Genomic DNA, 23,559 nt, shown 5'->3' on the forward strand with positions numbered 1-23,559 from the left:
GTAGAAAATTGATTGTAGTCCCCTTCTGTCCCCCCCAGATTCTACAAAGACTGGAGATTTCAAACTCTTCACATGAGCAGATACAGGTGTAGTTCACAGTCAGCTGCCGTGAGCTCTGAACATGCTACCTGCTGAATGTATAAAATCATAGAATCATAGACTAGTTAGGGTTGGAAAGGACCTTAAGATCATACAGTTCCTAGCCCCCTGCCATGGGCAGGGACACCTCACACTAAACCATGTCACCCAAGGCTCTGTCCAACCTGGCCTTGAACACTGCCAGGGATGGAGCATTCACAACTTCCCCGGGCAACCCATTCCAGTGCCTCACCACCCTCACAGTAAAGAACTTCTTCCTTATGTCTAATCAGATCTTTCCCTGTTTAAGTTTTAACCCGTTACTCCTTGTCCTATCACTACATTCCCTAATGAAGAGTCCCTCTCCAGCATCCCTGTAGGCCCCCTTCAGACACTGGAAGGCTGCTATGAGGTCTCCACGCAGCCTTCTCTTCTCCAGGCTGAGCAGCCATTTGTCAGTTGTTTTTCTTGTTTAAAAAAATATAAGCTCTCTCACATTTTATTATGTTGAAAACTTTTCCATCCTGAAATCTTTTTAATTCTCAAGCAAATTAAGACATGTTCACTGATCATAACCTATGTGTGTACATATATGTGTATATTTTATAGCAGATGAAGACAGGTACAATGCATTCTGATACAACAGAGCAGAGGGAAGATAAAAGGTAATTTTTTTGTTCACATGCTTTTAAAAAGAACAATTTTCTAAAATTCTGATTACATTAAGTTAATTATCAGCATTTTAAATCAAGGACTAGAGGCAAAATACAGCTAGGTTTCCAGTTTTGTGTCCTTCATTCTCTCAAGGAGGGACTCCCTGCTGCTTGTGTAATGAACCATTTGGACCCTTATGCAGTAGCTTTCAAAATAAGAAATTATTGTGTTGAAGAGCTAGGGAAATTGTCTCATTGCAAATAATTAAGTTGCAGGATCTGCCGTTGGTTTCAGTCATGAATCTACTATCAGAAGATTTTGGTTTTCATAAATCTGTATGACAAGAAAATAGCTGACAAACAGTTAACATAAACCACTTTTACTCCCACTGAAGGTTCAGAAAGACTGTAAGAGGGTTCTTCAAAGTCCCCAGCCTCCCTTAAAAAGTGAAGTTCCCTTCAAAATATAAGCTACTAGTAAAAATTTTTCAAGTATTTTGGAAACTAGCATGTTTTCTGCAGTTGTGGTTGTGTCACATTACAGGTTGTTTTCCGTGATAGAAGGGGATAGGCATCTGAAGAAGCATCTCAAACTGATGTGTCAAAAGAAATGGGTGCAGAGCAAACCAGAAAAATTAATAATATGAAATAGCAGAGACCAAATATGAATAGACCTCAAACAGGGATTTGCTGAACTCGTAACTGTGGCATGTAACTATTCACAAGCCTTGGTTAACTTGCACTGGAATGTGGGGTGTCATATACTGCTTATTCTTTCAAAAGGGACCCGAGGAAGCCTTGGCATGCATTAGGAGCTACAGCTCACTGAGCTTCACTCCCACACGAGGTTCCAGTTCTGGAATCATTGTGAATTGGTCTCTGCAAAAGTCAATTTGATCCTTAGCAGTCACTGGGTGTCAAATAGAAAGTTGAATTTTGTGTTCTTGTCATGCCATCTTTAAAAGGATGCAGTAGACATAGAGAAGTTTCAGAAAGAGGCAGTATAGACAATGAGAGACAAGAAATGAAGAGTTTAAAGAGAATAGGGCTTGTTAGAAAAGAAAGAACTAAGGATGGATATGATAGTGCTCTAAAAACCTGTTGATCACATGGAGGAAACACAGGGAAGAATCATCCATTCCTTTTCTTACTGAAGAACTAAGGAGCTTCCATTGACTAGCACGTGGTGGATTGAATGAAAAAAGATTATTTTTATCAAGAATTGTGATACTTTATGCATTGTTACAAGTTGTAGAGGCCAAAAATAAAGGGTATACATCTTGCTACTATACCTGATGGTTTGGGCTCTGAGGCTGGTAGTGGCTGGGATCAGTCATCATTACAGGCAGAATGGAAAGGCAGACATATCCTAGGACTGACCCACCACCATCCTTGTGCAATTTGCTGGCATGTACCATTTTTTAATTGCATGTTATTTTTACTGATTTTTGCAAAGATAACAAACTGCAGAAAGATTTTAGGGTGGCTGCACAAATACTTCCTTTGCAGATCTGTATTCCCACAAACAATCCCAAATCAAAGCTTTTGCTCTTCTAATGCAATTAATATTGTGCAAATGTATCTGGAAAGCAGAGAAAGGGTGAGGAATGTCTGAGTCATTGTTTGTATTCAAATATTGCTTTATTATTTACAGAGTCATTCCGCATTTCAAAAGGGTGTAGGCAATGCTAGAAATAAAAAGCTTTTTCTGAAAGCAGTGAGATTCAAGTTACCAAAGCTCACATCTTCAAGGGAATTTAGATGCCTCATTTCCTTCAGCATGATGGTTTGTAATCCACTGTTAGAAGGGAGTTAAAGAAAGTGGAGGTTTTTTGACATTTTTGAGCATTTAGGCACCTCCAGCTCTGCTGTAATGTACAAGGAGGAGGGCCATGAGGATGATCAGGGACTGGAGCACCTCCTGTATGAAGACAGGCTGAGAAAGCTGGGGCTGTTCAGCCTGGAGAAGAGAAGGCTGCATGGAGACCTCATAGCAGCCTTCCAGTATCTGAAGGGGGCCTATAGGGATGCTGGGGAGGGACTCTTCTTTAGGGACTGTCGTGATAGGACAAGGAGTAACGGGTTCAAACTTAAACAGGGAAAGATCTGATTAGACATAAGGAAGAATTTCTTTACTGTGAGGGTGGTGAGGCACTGGAATGGGTTGCCCAGGGAAGCTGTGAATGCTCCACCCCTGGCAGTGTCCAAGGCCAGGTTGGACAGAGCCTTGGGTGACATGGTTTAGTGTGAGGTGTCCCTGCTGATGTCAGGGGGATTGGAACTGGATGATTTTAAGGTCCTTTCCAACCATAACTGTTCTATGAGTCTCTGATTATAATGTCTGATTATGGAAATAGGTAGAAAAATAAAGCAGTCAATAGGAGCCACTCTGCCTTGCACCAAATGCAGCTCCCTGAGCAGGCCCCCAGAAGTCTCTGGAGAAGTTCTGGATGCTTCTGAGTATGCAAGACGTCTCTTGTCTTTAGTGTACTTCTTCTGGAGAAAAGTACTGGGTTTTTGTTTGTTTGTTTGTTGTTGGGTTTTTTTTTCTTCATTTTTTTAAGGGTACTGTTATTTAGTTTAGTTCCTTACATCTATTTACACATGGGATGCTGAGCTGATGCAGTTTTCAAGTAAAATTGCCCTAACGTGTTAATCAGCAGAAACCGTCCATGGAGGCAAGGGTCATGTAAAGCTGGGGTTTTTAATTGCGTGATTTAAGTTTTCCATTCTGCTACTTCCTCTACAGCTCACTGGAGCAGGGATAAATTTGGCAACTAAATTTTCTGATACTTATTTTCTAGATGTATAAATTTCCTGTTACTCAAGGAAGTGATAGACAAGGAGTTGCTGTGTGTTATGAGTGAGAAAACTGTAATATCTATATTTCAGTGAAATGTAGTGCTGTGATATGTAACAGAACGTAAGGGTACAGAATATGTCTGCCATCCATTAAATAGCATTATTTTTGTTAGTGTGTAGTAGACAGTCATGTTGTGCTATAAGTTGTTTATGGTTCCTTTGTTTTGGAGTGAAATATCAAAGCTGTTAACAGACAACAGTGCAATCAAATGACATATCACTCCTTAGACCGGTGGTTGTAATGGGAATATATCCCTTTCACTGGATAAATTAAAGAGTTTTGTAGGTTTAAATTTTTGAACACAGTATCGTGTTTAAATTGTTGTAAAGCTCTGTAAGTGTAGTTTAAAACTGATAAACTGTGCTGTCAAGTGAAACTTGTAAGATATGCCAAAGTGATGTAGAGAAGTAGATCTAATTGCCAAGAGATCTGTTTTCTTGCCTATTGATTTCTTTGGCTGAAATTGAAAGGAGCAATATGTAATTGAAAAGACTGTTCTTTCTAAATATCAATTTCAGAACAGTCTCTGCTGTTCATATTAGTTGATAATACTGGGACTGTTTTAAGACCTTCCTGTAGTCTAGGTACAAGTGTAGCCATAGAAACATACATCTTAAGTTGATTTTCATTAATAGGAATAGTAGGCATTGTTTGTGTTTTTTTTTTTGTAACGCCACAATGCATTGTTGACTGATTTCAAACACATAAATAGTTACTAATATCAGTATAATGTTTTTAATTTTTGAGAATAGTGTTCATATGCCTCCAGCCTTTATTTTCAGAAAAATTAAATAACCAAGGCTGGCTCTGGGGAAACCAACTTGTTTCATTAACCTAAAGGTTTGTTTTACCTCATGATTTATCCTTACAGTTTCAAGCTTACATTTCGCTTAAATTGGAAGAGAAAAATCCATGTTTTTTATGTATATCACTGATTTTTTTTTACGAAGATGTGTGAGCTCTTGTGCCTTCGTCATTGTATGTGTCAGCATATTATTCAGAGGATCTTCAAACATTTTGATTCTGCTTTCATGAGACTTACTAAAATTCTAGATGAGTCCAGTCCTTTTTTCCTGAAAGTGCAATACGAATGTTTCTGTATCAATATATGTGGTTAGATTAAAACAGGTTCAGTTTTACAAGTAACTTGCTTTATGTTTGTTGTCATTAGATGTTGTAGTCATTGCAGTTAGAGGCAGACACCAGCTAATTATATGTGTAGTAGTGGTTAACTTTCAGGTCTAAGTCATGTTATAAGCAATAATCTGAATTTACGTAAGGTAACGAAGTATGGATTGGCTTGCTTAAGAGTCCTAAATTGAAGAAATGTCTATGAAAATTGTCTATTTTGTACACCTATGTAATTAAAGTCAAATATGGCCATAGAATTTAGATTATGATGTAATAATGTCACTTAGTATCAGTAAAAATTGGTTAGTACAAAGTGGAAAGAACAGGGAAATTAAATGAAGTGTTCCTTTTTAGGAGCGTGTTCTCTCTCCTCTGTGTTAGCTGTAAACCAGTGCCTTGTTATGTCCTGGCTGTAAGTCCAGGGCTTCATTCAGCCTCATCTGTTATGAAAACATAAAACCAAGGCCCAGAATAGTTGTTGCTACTTACAGTAATTGCACAGTAGAGGTGGAACAGGTACTGGTTTGATATTTATATTTTGCCATTTTAAAATGGCATAAGAGACCTATGTTTCTATTTGATTTCTGGTTTAATTCCATCATTATAGGCTAGATTACATGTTTATTGAGCATAGTAGGTTAAACCCCTGATAGTAATGAATTAAGTGAACCACTAAAACCTCAAATTTTAACATTAGCTTCATGTTTCTGACTGATGGGAATCAGAAAGCCATGTGTGTGCAGATCAACATCCATATAACTGCTGGTGTGAATCAGTCTCTGAGGTCCTGTGGTGCCAGATGCTGTCAGAGCACAGCTCAGCATAGTTCATTCTGTTGGACCCTGATGTATGTCTCAGCAGAGCCAGGCTAGATCAGATGCATCCCTACTAAACAGGTTTGACCAGCTTCTTTTAAGCAGGTTTAAAATTGCTTTAATTTGTGATGGTGGATGCAACAGAACCGCCTTGACACCTAAGCTCATCTAGAAACAACACCTTATTGCTACAAGAGAGTGAATTCCTTTCTAACATTTAGAATACTTTATACAAATATCCCACTTTTTTTTTCCTTTTTTTTTTTTTTTGGCTCTGGTTTATTCAGTGTAAAGACTGCTTCTTGAATGTCTTTATTTTCTCTTTTTTCCTTCAATCTCAACTGAAGTGTTAAACTGATCTTTTTTTTTTCTTTTTTTTCCACACACTAATAGCTACATTTACATTCTGAAAGATGTGGAATGCATAGCCATTATCCAGCAAACTTATGTAAAAGTTTAATAATTCAACAGCTTAAACTGTCACAAAATCTTACCATTAGTTTTAAATTGTATTTTTGACATTAAACAATGTTATGGTAAGCAATTGTATGTGACTGGAAATTTAATTTTTCAGAGTTGGAAAAGATAAGCCTGCTATATGTAAGGAAAAACGCCTTCTACGTTGTCACAAGTGGATTAAGAAAACCTGGAAATGTTTTGTTTGTTTCTTTTGGAAAAGTAAGGGATATCTTAATTATATAAAAACTGTAAATAAGATTTATGTATTCATAATTAATGAATTCACAGACTGATACCAACAAGCAAGTTTATAAAATATACCATTGCCTTTAAACGAAGAATGAAGTATTGAATCTATTTCTCTTGCCTACAATTTTTTTCCTTGGTTTCAGGAAACCATTTGGCAAAATCAGACCTTTTATTAGAGGACCTTCTGTGTATTTACAGTCCATTTCATCTCCATAAAATGTAAATTTCATCCAACTTCAGAAACAGAAAATTTTGTTTGTATTTATTAAATGGGTTGTTGAATGCTAAAGTTTTAACTGTTAATAGTAGGTCAGGGGAACCTGAAAATATAATTGTTACATTAATGAATTATGTTATGGAATACATTTTTCCCTGCAAGGTTGGATATTATGAAATAATGGGATTTTTTTTTGAAGGTATATTTGTTATGAAAACACATAACCTGTGTATAGACAGATTAGGCTTCAAAGAAAATTGAAAAGCTTAGGTGTACATGAGATAGAGATAACTGACCAAGAAAAATATCTTTGAAGCTTAATTTTTTTTGTTTTAGTATTTTTATTGGTGATGTTACACAATAACAGTAAGGCTTGTTAGGTAGCTTAGAAAGTTATTTTCTAAAAAGAATAAAGTGTAGAGAGCATATTACTGGGTTCTATCTAAAACTTCCTAAGAAGGTCAACTTAAACTTTGGGAATGTTCCATATCTAGACAAAACATTTGCAATTTAAGCCCGTCTCTAATGATTATTGGTTAAAACCTCCCAAGGGTACCATGTGTAACCTTTAAGGACAAGAAGCTGCTATTCAAGCTTTTACTTAATTGTGAGTTTGTGGATTTAATTTTCTTGCTGTCAAAGTATTTTGCAAAAGTAGGCAATGCTGGCTATGACAATTATAGCTTTATGTTATTATATAGTAGTTTTGTTGCATAGTGGAAGTTGATAGAAAGATCTTTATCAATGAACTTTGACAATTAGAAAAATATATTTAAGAATTTGTGTCACCTGGCTTAAAGACTTATTTTTTATTGTGATGGTCAACAAGATGCTGATTTGGCTGAATTCTTGGATAAGGCTTGCAAAAGAGATTCCATAAAACTTCAAATACAATGGAATTAATCACTCAAGAAAGTTAACATTCTGTATTTATTTCTGTGAATTATTTGTCATTTATTCTCAGAGAGATATAAACAAACATTTTTAATCTTACAGCTGTATCTTAGACCTAAAAGCAAGCAGATGTGCAGTTCTTTTCAATATCCTTGAAATCATCTATATTTTAGATAATATTCGCAGTAGATTTTTTGAAATGTGTAGAGTTCCTTTTCTAAATGAATCATTAGATTAAATCAGGTTAGTGTTTATTTGTCAGCAGAGAAAATCAGAGGCAATTGGGATATTTAAGATAAACACTTGATAAGTACTGTAATTGTAACAGATTTCTCTATGTTAAAAGGATAGCTAATAGCACCTGTATTTTCTGTTCTAGATCTGGGCTTTTTCCACAGTGCAAAAGCTCTGGTAACCTGAGGTACACAGAATTACTGCTTTGTGCTTTACTTCCTTCTTAGACCATTTGTTCCAGCAGTACTGTAAGTTTTGATAGGCAGTTTGGTTTATTGCACTCAACTGAAGAAGGGCCTCATGTAACTGCAGGTGATGAGTGTGTATTTGACTTGTTACCTGCAAGCCATTAGGCATCTGTTGTTTTTCTTCCTGACCAGTGTAGACTGAAGTGAAACTGGAAAGCATGCTAATATTTGCAAACACATGCATTAAACTGTATCTTAATATATAGATGCCAGGTTTTGTACGCACATGCATATGTTTATGCATAAGTATTTATATAAATATCTGTGACAACAGGAGGAAAGACTAAAACAAAGACACACTTGGAATGGAGACAGATTTTGGCTTGCTGAGTCAGACAATGTAGATGCTATGCACAGTTAAATTTTATGGCTCGACTTCTAGTTTTTTGAGGAAGAAAATTATAAAATTTGAATGAATGAACACTAAGAGTGATTATTTTCTGCATAAATTAAGTTTGTGTAATTGATATTGTTGCAAAATTGAATTAAATAGTTTTGCAAGTTCAGAATTATGTGCACTGAGGATTCTTGATGCAAATAAATATGAATAATATCTTATTTTCTATGGTTTTGTTGGAGAAAGCCCTTATAAAAGCTACAAACAGGTGACAATTTTTTTAGTGTGTACATGGACATAAACAAGAACCATGTGGATTTCATGATAGTATCGTGGTTTAAGCCCCGTTGGCAACTCAGCCACGCAGCCCTCGCTTACTGCCCCCCTTCCTCCCCCTGCTCCCTCAGGGATGGGGAGGAGAATCAAAAGACTGTAACTCACACGGGTTGAGATAAGAACAGTCCAGTAACTAAGGTATAACACAAAACCACTGCTGCTACCACCAATAATAATAATGATAAGGGAAATAACAAGGGAAGGGAATACAACTGCTCACCACCTGCCAACCGGTACCTAGCCCAACCCTAGCAGTGATCTAGCCTTCCGGGTAACTGCCCCCAGTTCTACATCCTGGGCATGGCGTGCTGTGGTATGGAATACCTCTTTGGCTAGTTTGGGTCAGGTGTCCTGTCTCTGCTTCCTCCTGGCTTCCCCTGGCAGAGCATGAGGCTCAGAAAGTCCTTGGTCAGACTAAACATTACTAAACACCAACTGAAAACATCGGTGTTATCAGCGCTGTTCCCAGGCTGAAAGTCAAAAACACAGTGCTGCGCCAGCTACTAAGAAGGAGAAAAAATGACTGCTACTGCTGAACTCAGGACAGACAGCAACCAGCAGTTTATGTTTGCACTTGATTCGTTTGCGGGTTTATGAAAAATTGGCAGTAGGTTTTTAAAGGACATTCTGAAATGTCAGCTACCTTGGAAGGAACAGACCTTCAATTTTCTGGGCTCTACAAATGTGTCAAATTACTATATGTTTAGTGTGTTTTATCTTGAGAAACAGCATACTCGTGTTGAAAACTGTTAGGTAGAAATAAAACTGCAATGGAATAAATGGCAAAACCTCCAATGAAAATGTTCGGCTCAGAGATTCATCCTTCAATTTTACTACCTACTTAAGTAATGGTTCTACTTTATGAACTGATTACTTGTTTTGTGCAAACCAAGCAAAAATAAGTCTGGTAGAGCCTTCATTTGTGGTTTTTAATTGCTTATAGCTATTTTGAATGTTAGCATGAATAGGTTTTGTACTAATATAAAGCTTAATAAAATATTTTAAAAACTACCTGATTTTAGATTTCTTAAAAAATCATTAATGCCATGCAGTCATAACATACTGCTTTTGTCTCAAATTAGAAGCAGTTAGATATATTGAGGTGTAGTTATAACTTTCTTTTCAGTATGTAACATTATCACTTTTACTGCTACATTGTCTGTGTTAGATCTCCAAACGGTACTAAGCAATTAGGACCTGAATAAACAGAAGTGACAGGAGATTTTTTTATTGACTAGTAGGCTTGGAGTTGAGGGTGGTCACAGTCTGTCCTGTAATGTCAAATTTAAACTGTTGGCTGAAACTAACTTTAAACTGTACTGCAGTAATACAAAATGGATATAGGAAAGGAGACACGTGGGAAAATGACCTTAAGTGTTCATGGGTATTTGTTTCTTGAATTTAGATATTACTTTCACAGGCCTTAAGTTTTAGGACTTAGTGTTTTCTCATATGTAAATACAGCAAAAATAGCTCCTGTTATGTTTGATTGTTAAAACATTATTTTCTAACCATTGCCAAAATTACTGAAGAGATGTTTAATAAAACTCAGTGGTGCACGAGATTTTGAATGGGATATTGGACTCAGCTGTACAACAGTACAGGTTTATAAATAATGGTTATTTTTCACTGTTATTTCAGAGTTGTATTTATGTTTCAATCTTAAAAGACTTGTGAAAGTCGTTTGTGCAGATCTGTGATGGTAGGACAGGTTACTTAGATGCAGTGGGTTTTTCTGGATAGCTGGCTTGCAGGTGACTGCTGCCTTTGCTGGCTTCCTGTTAGGCAGCTTTTTACAATGTATGGATGTTTCTTTTTCTCTCTTTAAATCTCCCCAAAAAGAAAAAATAAATAATAAAAAAAAAGCTATTACAGAGCCTTATACTTCTTCTTGTATTAAATCTGAGATTTCCTCTTAGTCCAAGTTTTTCAAATACAGGTCTTGGAAGGCTGTTTCAGAGATGCTATTAATTGAAAATTTAAGAACACAGCTTTTTAGCACAATGAACAGATATTAAATTTAGATAGCTTTTAATTCTGACTTCTTGAAGACAGTAATAATGTACCTGGAAGACAATAACTGACATGCTGGGCAAGAGAGTACTCTATGTATTGTAAGCTTTTTTGTTCCACTACTCCAGCTTTTCGAAATTCAAATCCAGGTTCTAAATCCTGCATTTTGAAAATGACTAGTTTGGAAGTTGTGTGTTCGTTTCAGCTAATTTTACCTTGATTGGTTCCATAATTCCCCAGCATGATTCCGTGAAGTGATATACTATAAGACTATTGCAATTATATAGTAATCCAAAAGCTTCTTAGAAGAGTGATGTAACTTTTTCACTAATTGCAACTCTATCAAGATGTTTGCACATTGGAACCTTTACTTTGATGGCATTTCTAATTTTAGCCAAAGTCAAGCATCCAGTAGGTAAAAAACTGACCTCTTTAAAGTGAGAAAGTAAATCCAAGTTCGTGGTAGCTTTTTAACTCAAAGTGATAATATTTGTGAAATATACTGTGGATTTTGAGCCTTTGTCTTCAGGGAAAATGTAGGAAAAGAAGAGCAGACTATTTATTGAAAAGATCATAGTAGAAGACTGAAGACGTTTCACCATATTTTGTTGTTGACACTATTACTGACTAAACCATATTATTTCAGAACCATAAGTCTGCATAAATTCAGAATCTGAAGCTTTATTAAGGGAGGGAAAGTCACTTATGGAATTGCCAACAAACCCACTTTCAATTAGTAAGTGTCCTCTGGGTTGGTAATCGTCTCTGTGACACCCTGTGCAATAAACTGGGTAACACCTCATTCAACAAAGGAATACCAATTTGAGACTAGGAGTTATTAAGAGATCTGAAATGCTCTCTAGTTGTAGCAACTTCACCAAGAATGTGGATTTTTCACCTCTAGCTAATGAGAATTCAGTCCATTAGAGCTACAAAAACAAAGGCAACGTAGCACAGTCAGTAGCGTCTGATGAAGATAGAAAAGGAAAGATGGAAGCATTTTTAAAGACACATTGAAAAAGAATGTGAATTTAACAGAATAAAGTAAGGAGCCAAAAGCATTTCCGAAAATCAGGTATTTTTGCATCCACCTATGTACCTATCTAAGGAGCAAAGCAGCCCAGGTTTGTGTTATTAATTGTGGACTTCGATCTGGATGGTTGCCTTTCCATGGAGACAAATGGAATAGGACTTGGGATAGGCCTTGGAGGTCAGCTGTTATGAGCTGCTGCATGTTACTTGAGATGTGCTGACAATGTAGGCTTCTCTGCCTCCCACAGACTCTCTGACTTAGCTTAAATCCTTTATTTGATGTTAAGTCAGGCTGAATATTATAGTAAGTGAAGCAGGATTGCTGCCTAATTGCATACCTTTTAAGCTGTCATTGTAGATGGGTCAGAATAGAGCTGAATAGTGATTTTGTGTTATAAATGAGGATGACAACTCTTGACAAGGCTTCCCTCTGCCACCCTTGAATTCATTCTAGTTCACCCCTGTTCAAATTATGTATTTGCATGTATCTGAGTTTCCAATAAATTATATTTTGTCTATTTTTTCAGCAATGAATTAGAGTAAAATCAGAAGCAGAGTAACAATAATTATACCTTTTTTCCCTAAGGCTTTTGCAGTTACGTGCATGTAGGTAAAATTACTGATCTAGTTTGTGATGACATTGTTAACTTTAAGGGCCAGTATCAGAAACCACAAATTATATTTACCATTCATGAATTCAAGTTGAATAGCTGCTTGTCATTTCTAGCTATTTACAGCTGTTTTGAATTGACCTCTGATGGTTAACCAATTAAGGTGAAAAGTGAGGTGGACCCATTGTTAAAAATAGAAATTATTTTAAAGAACAAAAATTAAAATCCTTTATTTACAGCATAAAGCACCATAGAGCATTATTGCTAGTAGAAGTATGACGTGGTTCATCAGATTAAAATGTCTAAAAATTTTAAATATCTCAGGTAGCCATCAAGTATATCCACCATCTGTCCTTGATAGAAGCGCCAACATCTGCTGAGATGCAGACCTGTGACCTCTAGATAAGTTTTTATACACAAAAAATATTTGTCTTCCTACTTTGACCTCCCATGCACAAGACATGAGCCGTGGATTTGTTTCCTAGGGAACTAGTGACTGAGGAAAATCTATAATTAGATCTGTGGGTTGTTTGCTACAAATGGGAATTGGGTGCTAAGCAGGTTCTTAGAGTATCCAGAAGTATTATTACTGACTTCATGTAATGGAACTGAATTAAAAAAAAAAACACCCCAAAACCAACCAACCAAAAAAAACCCCAAACCCCACTAAAAAAACCAACCCTTCATCATGTTTCTTTTTTAATATCTTCAATTAAAAATTAATAATGTACTTATTGCTCTAGGTTCAATATGACAAATATTTTCAAAAGTCAAGACTTGACAAGTTGTTAACTTCTTCAAATGAAACTGAATCTTAATTTTCAAGAGTGGTTTTAGATGAATCATTTTCACCAGCTCAGTTTTTCTCACTTTACTACTCCTATTCAGTTCTTCAGTTTGGCTCTGCAGCTTCCATGTTTTATTCTGCAATTCCAATTACTCTACCCATCTGGAAGTTCCCTCTTAATCCTGATCTTGATTTCTTTCTTTGCTGCATGTATGAATCTAAAGATAACATTTGTAGCTAAGTCCCATGGGCAGTAATTGTAGCTGCAGGGAAAGGAAACAACTTGGGTTTTTTATATTCTCCAGACAACCCAGGGCAAACTCCTCTGCACCTTAGCAGCAGATTGCTTTAGAGTGCGCACGGTGCAGCTGAGATGCTGCTTCCAGCCTGGTGTTAGATCAGAGTGCTTTTTCCTGCCTGAGATGCCTCAAAAGAGGCCTTGAGTAATAAATCAAGACTTTGACCTTATTTGGAATAGATAGTACTGTGAAATACCTGGAAAAAGGTACTATAAATTGGCTCTGTTCTCTTTTTCTCCCACCACTTGTATATTTAGGTACACGTGTGGTGATTACATATTATGTATACTGTCCCATGTTGATAAATTCTGCAATTAGAAACCATTAAATGTAATTTATCTGCATCTCTTCCTGGTTTAGATCAGTGATAAATTTGCAATAAAACACCTCTTTAAATCTTTTTTTTTTTTTATTATGTTTTTTAAGGGCGTATTTGAGTTGTTCATTTAATATTGGCAATCACAGTCAGATTTTCCCTAACGGCTAACCGTAGCTTCTGAGATACTCTGTACTCTGTCTGGCTATCACTCAAAATACAGTGGTCATCAAATTCATTCAGCTAACAGGGTTTGTTGCCAATTAATAATTTAAACAGCAATTAAATTATGGTGATACATAGCTACTGAAAAGCCAAATCAGCCAGTGAAATATCCAGCCCTTCTGTGATGGGTAATACTTGTGGGGCACTTTCAGATTATGAAAAACTGTTTATAAATTCTGTGCTGTCAGTAGGAAGATACTGTTATGTGCTGAGTCTGGAGTTTGCAGGTATGTAAGTGAAATCAACCGCTACATAAGAAAAAGGGAAGTGAAAATTTTTTCAATGAATCTTCTTCCTCTTTGTAAGTTAGGAGTATAAAGAAACGGAAGGATTACCTGCTACAAAAGATAATGCACATCTTGATGTATTCACTGAATTACTCTGATCTATGAGCAAATGATGACTCTTAGTTATTTATGTTGGTTAAATCTTCAGATCTGGTGCAATTGTAGATGAAGCTTACAGGGCCTAGAGATGCAACTGATTCTTGAGGAGGGATTGTTGCAACTGTGTCCAGCTACAATAATGAACCTCAGACTGAAGAGATCTGCCTGTGCACAGGGCTTTCACATTCACAAATTCATTTTATTATAGCTGGACACCTGTACATCCTGCTACGAAATTGATCTGAATTTTGTAGATGTTTATGGACAATTATTATAAGAAGCCTTTATGCTGAGATCATATTTTTTGGTCGAATATCAAATAGCTTATCTGTGTTGATTACTCAAAACTTACCTCAAAAAATGGGCACTGGTGGTGAAACAGCTTGACCAGTTTTTCAAATGTGTTATTGTCATACATTAAGACATTTTGTTGGTATATGTCTACAGACTTTATTAATCTTGTCAAATTTCAGATTTAGTGTTGTTTTTATTATAGTTACTATGACAATGTATTAGTTGGTACAGTAACTTCTATAGGAAGTAGAGCCCCATCCAACAAAAAACTCAAATATACCAACTGCGTCTCAAGCAATATGAGTTCTATTTCCTCCATGTACATGCAAGTTCTGAATATGGGACCTGATAAGTGTATTTATGCAGTTTTGTCTGGGTTGCTTCAGGCAGGGAACATTTGTACTATTTGCAGCCCCCAATAAGTCTTGCGAACATGCATCAAAAATAAACTAAAAATGTGTCTTCTTAATATTCACAATGTTGTTCCTAAATTTGACACTTCCTAAAGCGTTTTCTGTGACAAAGCTCATAATTAAGATGGTAAAAACCAACCTGTGCACTTTTTCTTCATTTCTTTTTTTAATATTTCAGCTCCTATGGGCTTTGGTGGGTTGTTTTTTGGTTTTGGTTCTGGTTTTGTTTCTGTTTGGATGGTTGGTTGGTTTTTTATTTCCATGTTACATCACTAAGAATTGGTATAAATGATTCCACATTCAAGGTATTAGTACACCCAGTACTCAATAGTTGAAAGATTTTCTACAGCTATTAAGAAGACTTCAGTTTACAGATGCACTATGGTTATAATGAATGTGTTTCAGTTTGAGGAACTTTTTTTCTGCAATAAAAATTCTGAAATAAAAAATAATGGCTAATCTTGTAATCATAATTTTGCCCAGGGGCCACTGATCTTTTAATATGTATGCTGGAGAGGGACTCTTCATCAGGGACTGTAATGATAGGACAAGGGGTAATGGGTTAAAACTTAAACGGGGGAAGTTTAGATTGGATATAAGGAAGAAGTTCTTTACTGTGGGGGTGGTGAGGCACTGGAATGGGTTGCCCAGGGAGGTTGTGAATGCTCCATCCCTGGCAGTGTTCAAGGCCAAGTTGGACAGAACCTTGGGTGACATGGTTTAGTGTGAGGTGTCCCTGCCCATGGCAGGGGGGTTGGAACTGGATGATCTTAAGGTCCTTTCCAACCCTAACTATTCTATGATTGTATGTAAAAGTGGAAATTTCAGATACTTTACAATCATGTGTTTTGCCCAATTAGAACTCTGTTTTCGGGATCTAGCATAGAAGGTGATAGATTTAAAATGACTGAATTACGGCTTTCTCTGCTGAGTTAAATCAAGTATTTTGTCTGTACACATTTTTCTTTGTCTGGGAAATATATATATGTGTATATAGCACACAAGCATATTCGATGCTGTATATTAACAGAATCAAGCCACATATTTGTGGTTAATGACACAGAAGCAACATCTGCTCTACTAAACATTGTTTTTCCCAGCTTTGGTTTCCTCAGAAACCAAACTCTTCACCTTGAATTTGTGTTGCTTTCCCTCGCAGGAGGTTGGGTCAGGGTTGTATATTCCTGTTGCTGGTCACATGTTCCTTTTCACTCTGGGTTTGTGCTTTCTGTTCCAGTGCAAGTGAAAATACTAGCATCTGAGTGACTGATTGACGGCCTAGTTTAAGCTTTGCACTGACAGCACATGGTCTGGGAGGTTTAGACAACTTGGACAATCTGGCCTCATACATACACTGAAAATTGAAACCTGATCTGAAAATGTTTTTAAATTTAGGACTGTGATATTGCCTACATGATTGTATTGCATAAGTAACTGCTGAAGTTCTGTTGTTTAACCAAATTTTGCAAATATTATTCATACTTGTCTCCATTAACTCAGCTTGTGTTTTGGAAAACATACTGAATGAGCATTTGTCCAGATGTGTGTTGATTGGTAAGAAAATGGAGCTAATAGCAAGTCTTATTATGTTTGTGAACAGCCATAGAATCATGGAATGATGTGAGTTAGAAGGAACATTAGAGATCATCTAGTTCCAACCCCCTGCCATGTGCAGAGGTACAGTGTCACCTAAAATATGTATTGTTATATGTAATGTGTTTGGTTTTATCCCTAATTAAGATGACCAAAGGACATAGTCACAAGAGCTTTATAATTTCTGTTACTGTTAGCTATGTGAAAAAATCACCTGGATGTTCTTGGCTGTCACCCATATACTGAATGATTTCTGAAGAAAGTCCTAGTCAGAGAGAAAGCAAAGGTCAAATTTGGCCAACATGTCTCCCTCTGACAAAGAGCAGAATTTGGTTCCCGTGCTTAACTATTTTATCCAGTATTTTTTAATAGCATCTTTTGAGTTGTTCTTCATTTAACATTGTCTGTCAGAGTCAGATTTTTCTCTAATGCAATATTTGTGCTGGCCTGAGGCTGACTTCAGGCCTTTCAAACCAACTGTTCTTATATTGGATAGAAAGGTGCACTTGTAAAAAGTGCAGCTAGAGGTATTGAGAACCAATAGATTTAATAAATTATTAAACTCAGCAAATTATATATGTTCTAATCACAGTTTTTTTATGTTTAGCTTATAGTTTCAGAAACTGAAATAGTTTCTGTTGGTTAGTGTTTTTGAATGATGATGGGAATATTTTGCATCTGTTTTGGTTGAAAGATAATTTCAGTCAGTACAGAGCAGAAGGAGCCTCTGACTGCAAAGACTGATTTTCAGCATGGCAGGACAGGAAGCGTCTGTTTAAATGCTTGTATGAGAGCTTTGCTCCTGTGTAGTAGAGTGATTAAAGGAGAAAAATAGTTCACCTCTTACTATTCCATGGATAAGTTTGCTTCTTAGGAGGCGTGCGGAGGGGTGATCACTAAAACCAGGCCCCAAAAAAACACAAGAGAGAGAGTGTAATGCTCTGAAATGAGGAGTAGTGGCGTATGAACCAAATATTCCTGTCTGAGGATGGGATTTGTTTTCTAATTAAAAAATGAAATTATTATAATGTATCTCTAATTCAAATGGTGTCGAGGACTAAGAAGTTATGGAAATTGTTAAGGCGAGCACTTCTTAAATAATAGAACTGGTAAGCTGGGATGGCATGTTTGAGGCTGGTTTTGCTGGGGATGCAGAAATGTGAAGTCTCTCTGGGGACATTGTGACTTCTTGCATATCTCCTCTTGAGAACACTCTGATTTACTTTTGCGATAAACGTGCAATGGGATCACATTGCTGAAATGAGTTTAGCTGGAAGGGATACATAATGTCAGCTGAAAAACAGCACTAGGTAAATATGTTTTAGCTATGATTCAGCAAAAAAAGCAGATTCTGTCAGCTAAGTACCACTGTTTTCTTGAAAGTGTCTTTTAGTTCAACAGAATCATAGAGTTTCTGCCTTTTTTGAGGAAAAAACCCACCAAGAAACAACAAAAAAACCCTGGTTTGTCTTGGGTTCTATACATGTCGCTCTGACAAGGCTAGCATTGATCACTTCAGTTTTCAATACATTTATTCTCCAATGTGCCCCTGACATGGAAAGTGTTATAAGATATGGGAAAGTGAGTAACGTCTATGTCTTCATCTCATATTGTCCTTTGGATCCTGGATGAGGAAACAGCCTTCAAGAGTCTACATTGTTGTGGGTTGCCCAGCTAGCTTCTACCCTGCTTGTGACATCTGTCTATGCAAAACCAGGAGCCCTTCTGAATTGTGAGATCATAACAAGGGAAAAAATAAATAAGTATGAAGTAGGAGGCCAGATCAAGTATGCCTGATTTATCCCTATTCTCAGTAGATGGCTGCTTGGGTCTGTGCTACTAGACCATGTTCTAAGAATGAAGAGTCTTTATATGCAATACCTAGCCACTGTCATACAGTGCAGATATTTTCAATGTTATAACCCGCATTGAAATTCCTAAAGCTGAGAATAATTTCTGGAAATAAGTGTTTCTGCCTAGGCTTCAAGTAGCAATAACTGTGAGAAAGTCTTTAACATATTTTAGAAATGTGAAAGAATGACATACAAAAATAATCTGGCTTTGTTTTTTCTCAGCCAGTAAATTGGGGAACTATCATTGTGTAAATACATTGCAAGCTAGGAAATTTTCATATGAACAGTGCTGTGTTTGTAGCAGTGCTCAGAATAGCAGTCTTGCCAGAGGAGGTATCAGACAATCCTCCTTTCTTGCTTGCTCTTGTTAAAGCACAAAACCATATGGCAAATTAAGCCTGATTTTTATTAAACTTTTCATTGTACTGATCTTAGTGTGAACTGGGAGATGCACTTTCTTTGAACTATGCAGCCACTATATAAGCATCCTAACTGGGAGATGTTAATGTTCTTCCTCACATTCCTGGGAGTTTGTAGCTCCCTCTTGTGGCTAATTAATCACTTTAAAGAATCTTTTCTGAAAATTACTTTCTGCTCAATCACCGCTGTTCTTGAACAGACAATGCAGTTGTACTTGGAGCATCTCTAACCTGAGCATCTGATTACTATATCAAGCATAACTCACTGTGCAATAACTACATGCAAAGAGGGGTAAATACTTTGGAAAGCAGGATCTGCAAATGCTTGCACCATGGATGTGACAGTTTCCTGCAGTTTCAAACAAGCTGTAAGGACACAGCAGTCAATTAGAAAAAGGCTCTGCTGTCTGGCATCTCCGTTGGTCCTATACCGTATACGCTGAATAATGGTTTACAGCTAAAGTCTGGATGACATATGAGACATGGGATGTGTTGTAGTTCCATGGAGCACAAATCTCTTGGGATGGCTTGCCATCAAACTCAGGGTTAAGATCTTTGTCAGATTTGTAGTTGACAAGAAATTTCCCCTCCAGTCTGCTTTGCAGGTACCCTTCTTACTGTTGGTTTTATTGCACTCCTGTCTTTCTGTCTAGTGTAGAGAAAGATCTGTATGTGATTATCTGGAATTTTTCAGATAAATGCCCTTGCAAAGCCCATTATTTGTTTTGCTTTCTTTCTGTGGCTTGTTACAACAGGGGCATTGCACCTAGACAGCATCCTAAATTTTCCACAAGCAGATAATGTTTGGTGGCTCTGGTGGAAATGACTGTTGCATAGACATCTCTGAATTAGGTTTTTTTGCTGGCCTGTGGCTGACTTCAGGCCTTTCAAACCTGTGTTCTTACACTGGATAAAGCGCACTTGTCAAAAGTCTCAGAAATCAGGGCAGAAGATGATCAATTCATCTTCTTGCTGCAAAAATGGGCAATGGTCATAACATTACAAAATAATAAGCCTAGCCATATGTTAAGAAAAAGCATGTATTTTTAGGTTTGGTGTGAAAAATACCATATATTGGTGAAAAAAAAAATGAACTGAGCAGAATGTAACTTTTCATTAGGAACTAATAAGTTTCAGTTTCATCACAAAACTGAAGTTACAGAGTTACCTTGCCCTTTCATCACCTGAAGTGTTGTCTGCCTTGGTGTTTTGACATGATATATTCAGAAATACATGAGGAGAAAACTTCATCCATTCCATCTGACTTGGAAGGAGGAAGAAAAAAAAAGTAAAAGAGGTTTTTACTTTAAAATTTCTCCCTTCCCTAAAGGGTTTGAGAATTTAAACATTATCTCTGAAAATGCTGGTTTCCTATTTCATAACTTGTGGCAATTTTTTCTTAATTAAAATAAAGGAATAATGATTATGGAGTTTAGTCAAAACCTCACTGCCCAGTAATCTGCAAACCAGCATTGCTGAACCCAGCACAATAGGGCAGCAACATGTATTTCCTTAGGGACATTATTAAACACCCTGCACATTTATTATCTCAAAATGGGAGCAGGTCCAAGTTTCTAAGGGCAGTTTTTCTGTTCCTCTTCCTGAGCTGTAGTTCAGACCAGCATATAAATATTTGACTTAATGTTTCTGTGGAAATATTAACGATATAAAATTGTGAGAAACAAAAGAACATGAAACAGCAGATGGAAGGAATGGCTTGGCAAGATTGTTAGCCTTAAAAGGCAAGATTAATTTATAATCCTTCTAGATTCTGGTGTACAAATAGAAATCTGCAAAGCATGTAGCTTATAACAAACGTTGTGTAGCTCTGCAAGTTTACATATGTACTGTCTCTAATGTGAGACAGCCTTGAAATTGGATTTTTAGGGATTTTTTTCTTATGGGGAAATAAGATAGTGATAGTAACAAGGAGTTTCCATACACATGTGTGTGTATATATAAACATGCATATAAATTTGGAAAGTGGAGGAATTCCAACTGCATTACTAAGCAGAGTTCTGGGCAGGATACCCAGATATTTTCATGAGGAGGTTTTTTTCCTTGGTTTAAAATCCTGGGAAAGGAAGAGAGTAGAAGGGTACAGGAGGGGGAAAACCCAACATAAAAATAGTCTATTTTGTAATGACTTTACAATGGTTAATAAAAAGGACAGACTAATTGGAAAATAATGTGTGATGGCTCTCTGGTATTGCAAGCCTTTATGCCAGTAGAATATGCTCTTTTTTTCTTTTTTCTTTCTTCTTTTTTTTTTTGTCATTTTGTAGCTGTTTTATTAATTTAATTAAAAAAAAAGAATTGAATAAAATGCCAAATTCTAGACACAGAATGAATGCAGCATCAGTGGAATAATAGAATCTTTTAATAGTGAAATAGAAGACAGTAAATATAAGATAGGAACTGGCTAAGGACATGAGGAGCTTTTCCAGAGTTTAGCACAAGAATTGCACAGTGTTTTCTGAATGACTGAAACTGTATTTTATAGTAACATTTTATATAACTATGAACCATATTTTACAGTTATATATTACCATGAACCATATTTTACACTAATATACTATTGGCAGGGAATATATCTTCATTTTAGGTAAAGGATCAGAATGGCTTATATGGTTTTAGAATGATTATAGAAGTTTTTATAATAGGACATGTATCTTCTTGTTTTCTGCCATGCAGGTCGTCAGTAGATCAGTGGGAGAGGGAGTAAGGTTTCGGCTCTCTGGTAAGGGAGCAGATGAAGACCCAAAAGGAATTTTTAAAATCAATGAGATCACTGGGGATATCTCCGTGACCCAAGTCCTTGATAGAGAAGCAGCTGCCAGTTATGAGGTGAGTACTCACAGCAGTAGTATATCTGCCTTTGTGTTGATGTCCTGGGTTCAGCAGATATTGAAGACTAAATTGTGGATACTGTCTTACAAAATTTCCAGAAAAAGTATTTGCCCTTTGGAAATGGTAAATTTGTTCATTCTTACGTGCAATTGAAACTCCACTCTGCTTTCTGCGTGTAATTCCTGTCATTTATCTTTAGTAGAAATACTGTCTGAACATCATGTATGTGTTTGATTTGTGAATACAGAATTCTGCTTGGACAAAAGCAGATCTTTTAATGAAGTTGCCATTAAAGTATTACGTGGTTATATTTTTTCTTTTTTTATTGTCAAGCTGTCAAAGGAATTTATCATTTAACTCCATTTTTAGTAATGGATATCTTTTAACAGAGATGAAGACTCTGTTAATGTGAAAATGTTAGCAGATATATCTCTGTCAGATGTGTGTCTCATACTAAAACTTCCTTTCTATTGAAATTCTAACAAACTATCTCCGAAATCTAAAGTAACTGCGCCACAACGTCCTGAAATGCATGGTCTAAATATCATGTCAAGTCATGTTTTCTATCTATCTGTTGAAATGTGCAGTCAGATAAATTGTGTCTGGCCACTCTGATACAGATGAGCAGCAGAATGTGAAACGTGAAATGGTTAGTACATTTATGTGTTGACATTTCTGCCACATCATGGGGGACTGACCTCTTGTGTCCTCATGCAGCAAGGAGTGCATGGTACTCCAGCCATGTAGGGCACAGGCTCCAGTGACAGTTCTGAGTGCCATCTCTGGCCTCTCTGTAATGTCTTCTGCCATGCAGTAATCAATAATTGTACTTTCAATGCTGTTTGTTTCCTCTGGAAGAGTTTCCCAGTTAGATGACTAGTCATACTTGCTCAAACAGTACTGCTAAAATTTACCATATGTTGGTTTTCAACACTTAAACATCTATTTCTCATCTGGGTCAACAGTGAAATGCATGTTTACCACTCATACAGGATTTATGGTAGTTACTGATGTCCTTCTTAAAAGAAAAACATCGCCGTTTCTCTTTTTAACACTGCTACTTGTCCTCATTTACCAGCTGCTTCTTACTTTGCTGGTGTCTTTCCACCTTAATACGTTCAGTATAAGCCTTGAATATTTTTTTACTGGAAAATCATAGTAGTTTTTTTTCAATCTAATGCATCAAACCACAAATGGCCCTCCTATCTGATCTGGCAAAGTATACACTTAAATTAAGACAAAAACATTTCCCTAGAGGAGCCTTTTTTTTTTAAGCAGTGTGAGTTACATACAAGCAATGTAGTAGATTATCCAGAGCAATGTGAATGTATACCCTAATAGGCTATAGTGCTTTCTAACCTGTTAAAGAGCACTCTGCTCAGCATGCTCGCTGGCATCCTGTTGTGCAAAATGTAGTTGCAAAGTTCTGTAGGAGAACCCTTGACTTGATTAGTGTGTCTGTGAATTCAGCCTTTTGTTTTTCAATAAAGATGTATCACCATGTCAAGAAAGCAGCAGGATTTTGTCCCTGATTTCCTTGGTATGCCAAAAGATGGAAATACCTGCAAGACACTTAATTTTTTCAAAAGTGTTTTTCTTTCCTGTTTTTTTGTGCCTCCCTCTTGCCTGGTGTTGTTGATGTCTTAAAAGAAAAAATTGAAAGCATAGGGCAAACAACAAAAGAATAGTTCCACAAAAAAATGCAAGTTTTGCTAAGTATAGAATGAGTGATGTGGCAAAGACAAAAATATGAAACCTGTCTCAAGCCTTCTAGCTACACAAGGGGCTGCTGCGCACAAGCACCGAGCACTGATTTGTTTCCTATGCTTAATGCATATAAACTCAAAGAATGAGAATTAAGAAAGTGATAATAAAGCAAAAAATACAGCTTTGGCGATCATAGTATTCCATCAAACTTTGCAGGTTTTGCCATGTGTGTACCTTAAAATGTTTT

The 23,559-nt window shown here is 36.6% G+C and overlaps 1 protein-coding gene across 3 annotated transcripts in view; it reads left to right on the forward strand.

Moving 5' to 3' along the window:
• The window catches only part of CDH13 (cadherin 13), a 523,969-nt gene that overhangs the window by 214,617 nt on the left and 285,793 nt on the right, over window positions 1–23,559 (forward strand). For all 3 annotated transcript variants that reach the window (XM_062618325.1, XM_062618323.1, XM_062618324.1), the window contains exon 5: window positions 21,450–21,602. In XM_062618325.1, coding sequence (XP_062474309.1) covers window positions 21,450–21,602 — 153 coding nt within the window. The remainder of the gene's footprint in view (window positions 1–21,449; window positions 21,603–23,559) is intronic.

The sequence above is a fragment of the Pezoporus occidentalis genome, unplaced genomic scaffold (assembly GCF_034315485.1).
Source record: "Pezoporus occidentalis ecotype Australia unplaced genomic scaffold, CSIRO_AGI_Poc_V1 ctg20, whole genome shotgun sequence".
Lineage (NCBI taxonomy): Eukaryota > Metazoa > Chordata > Aves > Psittaciformes > Psittacidae > Pezoporus > Pezoporus occidentalis.